The following is a 12,192-nucleotide window of genomic DNA, read 5'->3' on the forward strand; positions in this document are numbered from 1 at the left end:
TTAAAATGGAAGTTTTGACCTTTGTTTTGGAGTGACTGTAGAACGTGTATTTTTTTCTGGATTGTTATTATGAAATGAATGCATAAAATCACAGGCAAAATGGATCTAGGAGTCAGTTCTGAGCTACATTAAAGGACAACAGTGGGATTCTATTATGAAATACTCAGCTTCTCTCTCCTTTTTCTCCCTCTTTACTGTCTCTGCTGTGAATAAACCACAGTACAGCATTTAAAATATTTAAATCAACTGTTTCTCTCCACTAGAACAGCACCTTACTGTGCTGTGGTAGTTTCACTTTCAAAAATGTTATCCTGCCCTGGAAAAGCTTGCTGCAGTCTCTTAATTTATTGATGTCATCAAGGCCAATGAATATAGGTAGTTTTATGGCTAATTCCCTCCCCAAATTGGCATCACCATGACCGTCCTAAAAACCCACCCATGCTGTGATGTCACAGCACCCTGGTCCTTCCCCTACCCATGCAGAAAGTAAAGGCTAGAACAAGGAAACCGTACATGAATCAAGTCTCCTCCTGTGAGCTGTCAGTCACAGCAGGTAACAGCTCAAATTACCCTTAGCACTTTGACACCTAGGGAAGTTAGGTGTGATGGGGAATGGGAGATGAGTCATAGTAGTACAATTCAGGCTTCACAAAAGTCTGCAATTTAGCCATTCTAAAAAGAAGCAGCAGTAAAAAGCACTGTGAAAGTCTGTACTGTGGCATTTGCACTGTTTATGTTTTAAGTAATCATTAAACAGCATGAAATGTTTCTTAAAACTGACTGAAAGACAGCAGTGTATGCAAGTTAAATCACTGTAGTGACAGGAGCTTTAGGAAGAAAGAGGCCTGAGTAATGTAATTTTTTTTACAGACAAGCACTGCATTGTGGGATACCTAGAGGCAGAGTAAACAATCAGAATTACTTCAAGATGTCAGACCCCATGTGGTCAGACTCAGAAATTACATATAAAAATATTTTAAAACCTGTAAATAGTCCCAGAGTGGTGTTAAAATGTAGGAAACACCAAACCATAAGGAAATAAACATGTTTTTTGAGTGTGTGGGTGCGGTTTTCCTTTAAACAGAAGTTAAGATATTCTGATGCCTCTCTTTTTTTTTTTCCTTGATGATGTAACAAATCTTGTTTTTTAATACATCAGAAAGTTCTTGCTGCTTGGTGTTTGATGTATATGGTTGCAGTGTACCATGTTAATTCCTTGTCCATCAAAATGCTTCGTTAGCAGTATTATAGGCAAAATACCTTCACTTTATGGATTTACGGTCTGGTGTTTTTTTCAGACTTGTTAAAGCTGTAAGCTGTAGTCCCAGTGGTACAACATTTGATTCTCCCTGCTCTCATTTGCCTACTGGGTGACCTTGATGAAGTCAATTAATCAGTCAGTGCTTGAGGGCAACTGGGAATTTTGAATAGGCTCTTTAATGGCTCTTGGATTGCAAGTCTAATAACTATGTATGAACCTTAGAGAAAGGTACCAGATGAAGTATGAGTGAACCTTTTGCATTTTTTTCTAAACCTATGTTTTTTGTTGAAATAAGGTAGGCAAGCAGTAATGTTTCCATGGAAGCTACAGAGTGGACATGATATTCTTCTGGAATTTTTTTTGTATTAGTCATTTTCCAAGGAAGCATAACATTTTGTGCATAGTTAAGTATGTCATAATTAATGCCTTTCCGAAGAAAACAAATGGGAAATGTAATGCTAAAGTAATAACATCTGCTTTCTATTGATAGTGGTATGGAAGTACTTAATAATTTGATTTAATTTTCACATAGATCCATTCTGACTTACTCTCGGATGGGAGGGCGTATCAAGACGCTGACATTTTGCCATGGTTCCCACTATCTTGCTGCTGCTTCAGATACTGGCACTATTCAGCTTCTGAGTATTGAAACAAGTAAACCTCCCAAGTCTCCAAAGATACAGCCACTGCAAAGCAGGTACCAGTATTAACCTTTTAGCAATTAGTCATTATTTCTGGGGTTTTGTTATATGGCAGAGTATTTAGATTCTGAGGTCATCTCTTGTGACAGTGTGTAGAACATTGGGGAGATGTCCTCCTCATTGGAGAATTATGTGCTTTCCCACCACTGATGACACTTATTTGGCTTATAGAAATCTCATTAAATGAGCTTATTTTCTGCAGATTCTGAAAACATTAATAATGACAGTATCTCAAGACAGGCTTTGGCAGATGCATTATCACTTACCCTCCTGCACTCTTGTATACTGACACATTACATCTGTGCTAAACAAGCCATTTTAATATGTTAACTGTTTAATCCACAACTCTTTAATTCTGATAGAGATGTACCATAAATATGAGCAACGTTTAAGATGTAGGTATGCATATATCTGTACACACACACTGAAATTGTACTTCTCAACTGTCCCTGATTTTGACTCATTTTTTTAGCTCCATTCCTCTTAAGCCTTCCTAGACTTCTTTACTTCAGAAAATGTATTTCAGTTCACATTCTCTTATTCTGTCAGCATGTCAAGTTAACAGTACTAATATTTAAAAAGTCTCGATTGCCCATGTTTATTTCTATATTTTCTTTATTCTGTTGAGATTTTTTCATGATTCTTTTGGGAGTTATGGCTGAAAATTGTAGCTTTGCTATCAAAGCAGTCTTGCAAGTTTTATTTCCGTGTTTCTGTTTAGTGTCACTCCTATGCAAATTAATGCTGCCTCCCATGGGGCATGTATGACACTGCAAATGAGAGAATCCTTGTTTCCCTTTCTCATAGCATTACAAATCTGTATATTAAAAAAAAAAACACCAGGACAAGAAAGAGCATGCAGGTGAAGAAATTCTCATTGTGGAAAAAACAAGGATAAAATGCAAAAAACTGAGGCCAGGAAATAATCACAAAATGGACTGGATACAAATGCTGCTATGCATGCTTCACAGATCGCTCTTCAGGCAGTGTAGTACCATTAAAAACTTTTCCTCTTCCCTTTTGCAGTTTTTTTCTTCTCCAGTAGTACAGACATCCACTGACATCTAAGACAGTGTTTGTCTTATGCCAGTATGCCATTTAGGGTAGAGTGGTTCAGTAATCTGCATAAAAATGAAATTTCCAGCACCATGTTCATTTCTTTTTGTCTCTTCAGAGCATTTGGTCATTCAAAAAGTAGTCCCTTGTGCTGTTTTGCATTTGATGTTCAGACTAAAAAGGTATCCCCTTTCAGTTAGTTGTCAATGTTGGTCATATTTAGTTTTTACTTGTTACTTATTTGTAAGGAGTATTATTAAAATTAGTATGTCTTTAACTTTTGGGGTGTTAAATGATGTAGATGTCATCCTCAGTAAAGTAATGAAGTTTTGGTCTGATAAGCAAATTTACCCAGACTGCTTCCACTAAAAATGTGTAGTTTGTCTAGGAGCTAGCCCAATTAGTAAATATTATGAATTGTGTTTTGAGGTTAGTACTGATAAAAGTCTATTGTTAGGTCTTTTGAGAACACAGGGCAAAAAAAAAAAACAGCTTTCTCTGTAGGAGTAGAACTGTGCCAGATCTCTGTCCTGCCTTTGGATTGCATGGTGCTCTATCCACTTTTCAGCAGTTAATGAACTTAATACTACAGATAGAGGTGTTCCGCATTAAGGAAGTGGAGTGGAAGGTCTTTTCTGCGATTTCAGTATTTTGTGCAAATGACTCTAATTGGGTTTCTTAGTCCGGTACTGGAGCCAGTCAGTAGTGAACCAATCTGGTGGAATGAGGCATGATCCAAACTGTTACATACTGAGGAAGAAGTTTTTTTTAAACAGGAACCATCTTTATTATCACATACTGAACTGAGGAAGAAGTATTTAACTTCAAACTGGTCTACTTGCTTGCCTGTCACTACTTCACTAATAACTAACATGAGAGTCTCATCTTCCAAGATTACAAACCATTTTACCAGTGATCAAGAAAGCTGACAAAAACAACTTTACGTGAAAGAGATAAAGTGTTTAGGGTATATGATTGGGAGGGGAATAGTACATCCCCAGAAAGCAGTAGCAGAAGACTCAAAGAAATGAATTGCTAGTTTCAACCACAAAGAAGTAGGGTCATATGATTTTTAGTGCTTTCAAACCATTACCAAAAGTTTGTTAAAGATTTTGCTAACATAGCTTCTGTTTCAGTGGAGCTGACAAATGGAAAGGCCCCCTGCAAAGGCTATGTGGGGGGATAGAGGCTGATGAAGCCTTTAACATACTGAAATCCCTGTTATGCTGTGAACTTATTTTGTGACACCACATTTTCATCTGCCTTTCAGTGTGTATACTTATGCCGCAGACATTTGTTTGGGGATAGCAGTATCACAGGAGGTTAAGGATGAGTAGTACCCCATATGTTTTTAAACGTAAAACTCAGTGAGACAGAATACAGATATTCTGCCATTGTGAAAGAGAGTTTCTTTCTATTCACTAACCAATCAGGACCCAGCTCCCATGGTACAAATAACTTAAAGCTGTAATACTTCTTTTTTGTATAATAAATTTTTTTTTTAAAACAAAGACTAACTCTTTCTTAAAAGGTAATTATTCGTCAATAAAAAAATTCTTTTTCATAGTGTCGAAACTGATTTCTTACAGGCACCAAACTCGTAGATGAAAAATGATTGTCCATTACTTAAACTTAGAAATGAACATCATATTAAACCGGACTTTTTACAGGCACAAGACATGAATAAACAAACCAACCTGTCAGTAGTAATTCGCTTTCACTATAATGTGTAACTACTTATTAAAAGAAAACAATATAGTTTTCATATAAGTTTATGTCTTCAATAATTTAATTACATTAAAAATATAAAAAATTAGTGTCGTGTACTAGTAAACGGTGGATGTCCCTTAGGTCACCCAATAATAAAACTCAGTAATGTTGTTATAACCCCTCACATTTTGCTATATATCACTGCCTATGCTCCTCTTTATTACTTAACTAAAAAAATGTGGAAAGTAATCAGGGGGATTGTTTTTTTACCTAGTCGTACCCAACCATTTCTATGTTATCCAAGATTTTAACTTTAAACCCAACACTACCTAAGAGTAAAAAGACTACAGTACCACGTTATCCAAGCTATTGAGCATGTTTCATTCAATCCTGGTTACATGCATGCTCGTAAACGCAACTGCCAGCTTAGCTCACTCTTTTCTAATAATAATTTGACATAACTGTCATTAAGGTATTTACTACCTGTTTTTTCATTACCCACTTTACTTATAATCTTAAACTTGAATATATGCCCAGCATATTGATTAGAATGCCTAGCCAAGGCGTTGTCATTGTTATTCTTACTGATAGCATATATGTGTTCATATATTTTATCTCTAAGGCGACGATCTGTCTTACCTATGTAAAATGATGGGCAATGTTGGCATTAAGCCAAATAAACTACTGATCGTGTATTAGAATTATAAACATTGTGGATTGAGAATGTTTCATTTCTAACTACAAATGTATTGGAACTATCTATAAAAGGACAGTATTTACATGCTCCACATTTATGTGTGCCTGTATTATTTTTCCTAGTTTTACATTGGGTTTCTAACAAGTTCTTCATGTTATGCCCTCTTTTGAATGTAATAATTGGATGCTTACCAATCTTTTTAAAAATATCCTTATCCAGTGATACACAGTACCAATATTTCCTCACTATTTTCTGAATATCTGATGCTAGTGGACAGTAAGTGAAGGTGCATGCAAGTGAAAAGTTTTTATTCACATTTGAGTTATTAATTTCTAAACTTGTTTCCTCACTTCCACTCTGTCCATTCTTTTGGGTATTATCAGTTAATTTATCTACTGGTGAAAAATCTACTATTGTTACACTAACATTCAAAATTGGTATATAAATATCATTCCTTCTTTTTGTTTTTACCTCTTCAAAAATATCTATTAAAAATTGTCTGGGGTATCCTCTATGTGTGAACATGTCAAACAATAATGTACATTCCTCTTCAAATTCTTCATCCATTGTTACCATCCTAGCTGCGCGTACAAGCTGGCCTTTAACCACAGATTTCTTCTGGTGGTATGGGTGCAGGGTTGCCAGATTTCCAGCAACCCAGGTAGGGACAAAAAGAAAAAAAGAAGGTCTCTCACGAAGTGAAGACCAAAAAAAAAAAAAAAGGTCTTCGGCGCCAAGTTCGCCAACTGAAGACCAATAAAAAAACAAAAAAGGTCTTTAAAGGGCCCATCACACAACCTCTACTCTTTGCATTCTTTATTAATGACCTAAATGATCTGCCTGTTTCATAATGTGTACTGATGATTTGCTACTATTAGACTCCAATACCACTGCTAGCAATCTCCAAACCAAACTTCATTCTCTAAAAGCTGTATCTGGACACACAATAATAAACTGGTAATAAACCTAAAAACTTAATAATGTAATGGTGTTAAATCATACTCAAAAACTTCAAAACCTTTCTCCACCACAAGTAATATAATTCCACAGATTACAGAGGAAACTTATCTAGGTACCACTTTGGACCACTCCTTAACTTTCCACCAGCCCACTAAGCATTCACTAGAACCCTGACAAAATTAAACTGTGCCATAAGCTCTCTCACCTCCTTTATAATTCAGCATGCTCTAACATCATAAGACATGCTCTTAAGCCCAAACCTGAATACGGCCTACTACTGCTAACTCTCTATTTCAAGCTCAAACATCCATAAAATATAAATGATCAAAAACAAAGTATAAAGATTTGTCACACTTGCAAATACCCATAAACATCACTGTGACCTATTAAAAGGAATCAAACTGCTTCAACTAAATAGCAGAGTAACACTTCTACTTAGCTTTCTACCATTTAAAATAATCAATCAGGGCTAATGTCTAAAACAAAACTACTTGTAAGAGATCAAAATGACTCCCTAAGAGACAATCACGATGAAGCAATTACTCTAATCAGGCCACATTTCAAAATGTCCATCACAGAAATGGCACATACAAAATTAGGTCTTGCTACATGGACTCACCTTCATGCAGAAGTCAGAAGCCAACACACAGTCTCTGAGAGCAAACTGAAGAAGCACGGACATAAAGGTCTTGACCAAGTTCGCCAACTGAAGACCAAAAAAAAAAAAAAGGTCTTTGTCATGGAACATAGTTCCGCATTAAACGAAACAACTAAGCTCACTCTGCCTGCAATAAACACTGAGCTTCGTGTTTAATGCATTGCAGTTCGCATTAAACACGAAGCTCCGTGTTTGGCGCTTTTGATTGGCCGTATGCCGGCATATGGGCCAATCAAAAATCGCTAAACATGGAGCTTGAACACATCGCTAATGCGGAACACAAATTCCAGCTTTAGCAATTTTGATTGGCCCGTATGCCAGGTATACGGGTCAATCAAAAAAAAAACAAAGTGGAGGCTGGCCGGGATTTAAACCGGCAGGGCGGGACTCGGGATCAGGCTACTGATCTCGGGACAGTCCCGCCCAAATAAGGACGTCTGGCAACCCTGTATGGGTGTGAACTCGAAAAATGCAAAAACGTATTCGAATAGGTAGTTTTCCTATATATTCTTGCTGTATATCTACCTTCATGTATATTCTTACTAAGTTCAACATCTAAAAAATTGATCTTATGTTCCTGAAAATTATTAGTAAATTTCAAAAAGGAACTGGTTGAATTTAGAAAAAATACAAACTCTTCCACTAAAATGCTGTCCCCTTTAAAAATGATAAAGATGTCATCCAAAAATCCCTTCCACTGACTCTTCAAAATAAAGGTTGTTTCCCAGTAGGCCATAACCAAGTTTGCAAAACTGGCACCTACTGGGGAGCCCATTGCTATCCCGATCTTCTGCAGGAACAAACTGTTGTTAAATGAGACATAATTATTTTTCAAAATAATATCCAACAGTTGTTCCACTAATAAGCTTTCATTCTCTGTAGCTCCCTTATTTCTTATAAAATCAATAACCCATTGTACACCCAAGTCTTGTGGTATACAAGAATAAAGGTCACAAACATCCACTGTGAGGAAGTTGTATCTGCTATCAAATGTTAATAACTCTATTTCTCCTAAAAAGGACCAAAAGTCCTTAACTATCTGAGATTCCCTTTCTACATACTTCTTCAAAATTGAATCCACTACTTTCGCACAGCGGTATGTGATCGACTGCCTTGCGTCCACCAAAGCTCTAAAAGGTGGATCGGAAAGGTTTTTATGAATTTTGGGTATACCAAAAAGCCGCAGAATTCTTGGGGACAGCATTGTCAAGTAACGATTCATGTGGACGTCAGTCAGACCGTTCATAAATAAATGACTGATGTACATCCTGATTTTATTATATGCCTGATTCAATTGGTGCAAACTGACTTCCTCATAAGTTTCCTTTTCTAATAGTGCTGCTATTTTCTTTATATAATCTTCGTTATACATGATAACTAAACTTCCACCCTTATCAGGTTTCATAAATCTGGTAGGGACACTCCTAAAAAGTGTTAGTAATTGTCTTTCTTCTAAGGTAACATTTTCACTATGCCTACCTTTGTTATACGTTTGTATCAACTGTCTGAATTCTTGTTCACTCAAGTACTCAAACATACTGATAATCACGTTACATGGTGGGTTAAAAGTACTAGTCACCCTTAATTCACTATTACTGTATGATGAGTTCCCCATTAAAACACTTAAGTTCAACTTATGAATAAAAAGTTTAAAATCAGTCAGAAGTTCAGCCAAATTACACCTATTAGTTGGAACAAATGTGAAACCCTTTGCAAACAGTTCAACTAGAATACTATCAATGTGACATTCAGTAAAGTTGTAAATTTTAAAGTCACCGTCTTTGTTAGTTATAACATCAAATAGAGTACATCCTAGTTCTTGTTGTTGCTGCGGGTATTGTATCTCTTCCTCGGGGAGTATTGTGGGTTCGGCTTCCAGAAAGCTTGTGAAAGAGAGTACTTGACCGTGATATTATTTACTTGGTAGACATTCTTTCCTAGTCACTGAATCATATCCATTAGTATGGTTACATAATCAGAATGATGACCATTTCAAACTGTGCAGCTGGACTGTTTCCACACACCCTTTTGGTTTTGGGATGTCACACAGGCCCCTGGTATTCCATACAAATATACCAACAAGTTTTCCAGACCCACAATGTCTCCATTCATGTTCAAAACTCAGGGTTTTGAGCTGGGACAACAGTGATGTAGTAACTTGAGTTATTGAAGGTTGTGCATGTGATGTAAATGTTGTAAAAAGCTAAGTACTTTTTGCAACAAAACATCACTGATGTTACATTTTTTAGGAGCAGTCAGTGATGCTCTGTATTAGAGGAGAAATTCCTTTATGTTGGGTTAATAGGTTCTCATGGATCATTTGTGTGACTTATTCTTGTATAAAACCAAGTCTTTAAGGTAAAGCGGGCTTGCTACCATGTTAAGGGGAGGATCATTGTCCTCTGTACCTCAAGGCCACTGTGATTTTCATGATTTCCTTTGCCAGGCTACATATGAGAAGGATTTAGTGGTAACTTAAAAATATGTAAAGATCCAATATTCTCATCCTCTGGAGTTTCAAATTCCAGGATCAGATGGCTCACAGTCCAGGTCTCCCATTTTCTTCACCCATTCCAACACAATCTGTCTTGACCAATTTTTTAGATTTTGCATATAGAGCAGTTTTAAGGTGGGTAAACGTGCAAGGACTGGGGGCAGTTCATACAGATCAAAACACATCAGTATCAAAAAAATGTGGGCTGTGATTTATGCCATAAAGTCTCTGCATCATCTCTGGGACTCAGATCTCCTCCAGGTCATTACAAACAGCAGCATGTTGATGTGGTGCGTAAACAGGTTGGCACCAGGTCGTACCCTTTGTGTTGGCTAGCAGTGATGACTTGGGATTTAGCTCTACAGCAGTCCTTAACTCTTCCGGCTTCTTAGAAAATGCCAGAGCAAAATATATTGGCAGACAAACTAAGCAAGTGCTTGGCAGTCTCTCACAAGTGGAAACTCGTCAAAGAGGTCTTCTAGGACTTTATCCACATGTGGAGAACACCTGTTCACCTCTTTTCAAAAACAGGCCACTAAACAGATTCTGTTCCAGGACTCCCTTGCAAGCAGGCCTTGAAAACAGATTCTCTTTCATTCCCCTGGTCAGGGATGTTCCCATATGCATTTACACCCTTTCCAGTGATTTTCAGGGTAAGTCTGAAGATTCAGAAAGCCTGCAAAAATCATTGTTGTGACTCTCTTCTAGCCCAGGTACAATTGTTCTTCCTTCTTATGGAATTAGCCAGGGGCACTTACCACAAGCTTTCTCACAATCTAGATCTACTTACACAAGACAAGGGAAATTTGATATATACCCTGATGTCAAACAACTTCAACTTACTGCCTGAATGATTTACAATTGATACCCTTTAGGCACGTATTTTTTGAGCACGTGCAGCAGATACTAAAGGAGGCAATAATACCTGCTACTAGAAAATCATATGTTGACAAAAGATGATATTTTCTAGTTGATGCCTAGCCAATAAAATATTTTCTACCAGTGGTGCTTAAATATGTGTGAGATTTACTGTCCTCTGGCCTCAGTTACTCTTACTATCCTCTGACCTCTGTTATTCCCCTGTTAAGGTACATCTTGCAGCAGTTTTAGCATGTTTGTCCATGTATCCCCTTCTTTCTCCTCTGTTTATTGTTAAACAGCTTCTAAAAGGAGTGTTTACACCTGCAACCTCCTCATAGACAGATTTCTCCTCCTTGGAATGTCAATTTTCTGCTAGAGAAAATGACACTGTGTCACCCTTTGAATTTGCTAGTCAGGTGGTGAAGAATTCAAACATCTGCTGCTATGGGTAAGTATAATTTACTCAGCTGTACCTTTCAGTCTCTCCCGGTCTAGTTTGACCGCCTCTGCCCTCTGGCCCAACAATTTCCTTAACAGTTCTCTTACCCAGTCTCCCATCTCTCTGTTTTCAGTTGAAAATAAGTCATATTCCTAGGAAAAAAATTAGAAATTTGCAATAACACTCATTATGATCCTTCTCAGCAACTTGCAAAGTATCCACTTTGTAAGAATGGTCTGACAAATGTATTGGACCATTCTATACCTTCAAGATAATGTGTGTGTGTATGTGTGTGTGTGTGTGTGTGTGTGTGTGTGTGTGTGTGTGTGTGTATGTGTGTGTGTGTGTATATATATATATATATATATATATATATATATATATATATATATATATATATATATATTGGCTTCTGCGATGAAATCGTTTAACACAGCTGTTGAAAAAACATAAGATTTGTTTCATAGACTAAGCCATGCTACTCCAAGCAGTAGTTGTATTGAAAACTCTATATCTAATCTGCTTAATGATCCACATAATGTACATGCAGAAAATCACACTACTGAAGCTTGCTTCATTAATAGAATGTTGTCTCCTAACATTTCTAAACCCTTTATTGGTCTGGATGGTATTAATGACTCCAATTTGGACATACATACTGACCCTAAACAAGTTACTCCAGGTCATTGCAGACATTTCATTTTTAAATTGGAGAAGCTTCTTACTGTTTACAAGAGCATTGAGTATGACATTCTGTATCTCTCTACGTGCAGAGATCTTAGTTATACCTCAAGGCCTTAGGATGAGTAGATTCCCTAATGGCATTAATAAGGAACGCGATCTTTGCACTTCCCTTTGGTCAGTTTTTAACACAGCCGGCTTGGAAATGCTTAAGTTACTGATCGGACACTATCAAAATAAACTGAACGCTCTGAGCGAGGATATCACTGCACTTAACTCTGCTATACTGGGGCATGTATTCTTTCAACAAATGCACAAAGAATGGTTATTTTTAGAAGGAAAGTTATCTAGACATGTGGCCATCCTGATTAGTAAAAAGAAAATAAACTTTATAGGGACATTCAGCAATATAAGTACGATAATGCTTACCCGCTTAAAACCAGTAGTATTCATTTTAAAACACCTTTTGCTTCTAATAATGCACTTTTTAGTTCAGGTCATGTAATTAACTCTTCGCATTTGGCACAGAATGTGAATGCTTGTGAATAGGCACAAGATTGGTTTACTAGAAATTGTAAAGAAGCACCCATCGTATTTCCTTTGAATACTAATAATATAGATGAAGAAGCTGGGAGTTCTCCTTTTAAAGTTAAGGGCCCTGGGTTCATTGTTGC

The 12,192-nt window shown here is 36.9% G+C and overlaps 1 protein-coding gene across 5 annotated transcripts in view; it reads left to right on the forward strand.

The window, feature by feature from the left end:
* The window catches only part of PIK3R4 (phosphoinositide-3-kinase regulatory subunit 4), a 1,126,702-nt gene that overhangs the window by 680,481 nt on the left and 434,029 nt on the right, over positions 1 to 12,192 (forward strand). For all 5 annotated transcript variants that reach the window (XM_044066738.1, XM_044066737.1, XM_044066739.1 and 2 more), the window contains exon 14: positions 1,794 to 1,958. In XM_044066738.1, the coding sequence (XP_043922673.1) occupies positions 1,794 to 1,958 (165 nt within the window). The remainder of the gene's footprint in view (positions 1 to 1,793; positions 1,959 to 12,192) is intronic.

Source organism: Protopterus annectens, chromosome 3.part1, assembly GCF_019279795.1.
Source record: "Protopterus annectens isolate FY-2018-M chromosome 3.part1, PAN1.0, whole genome shotgun sequence".
In the NCBI taxonomy this organism is placed as follows: Eukaryota; Metazoa; Chordata; order Ceratodontiformes; family Protopteridae; genus Protopterus; species Protopterus annectens.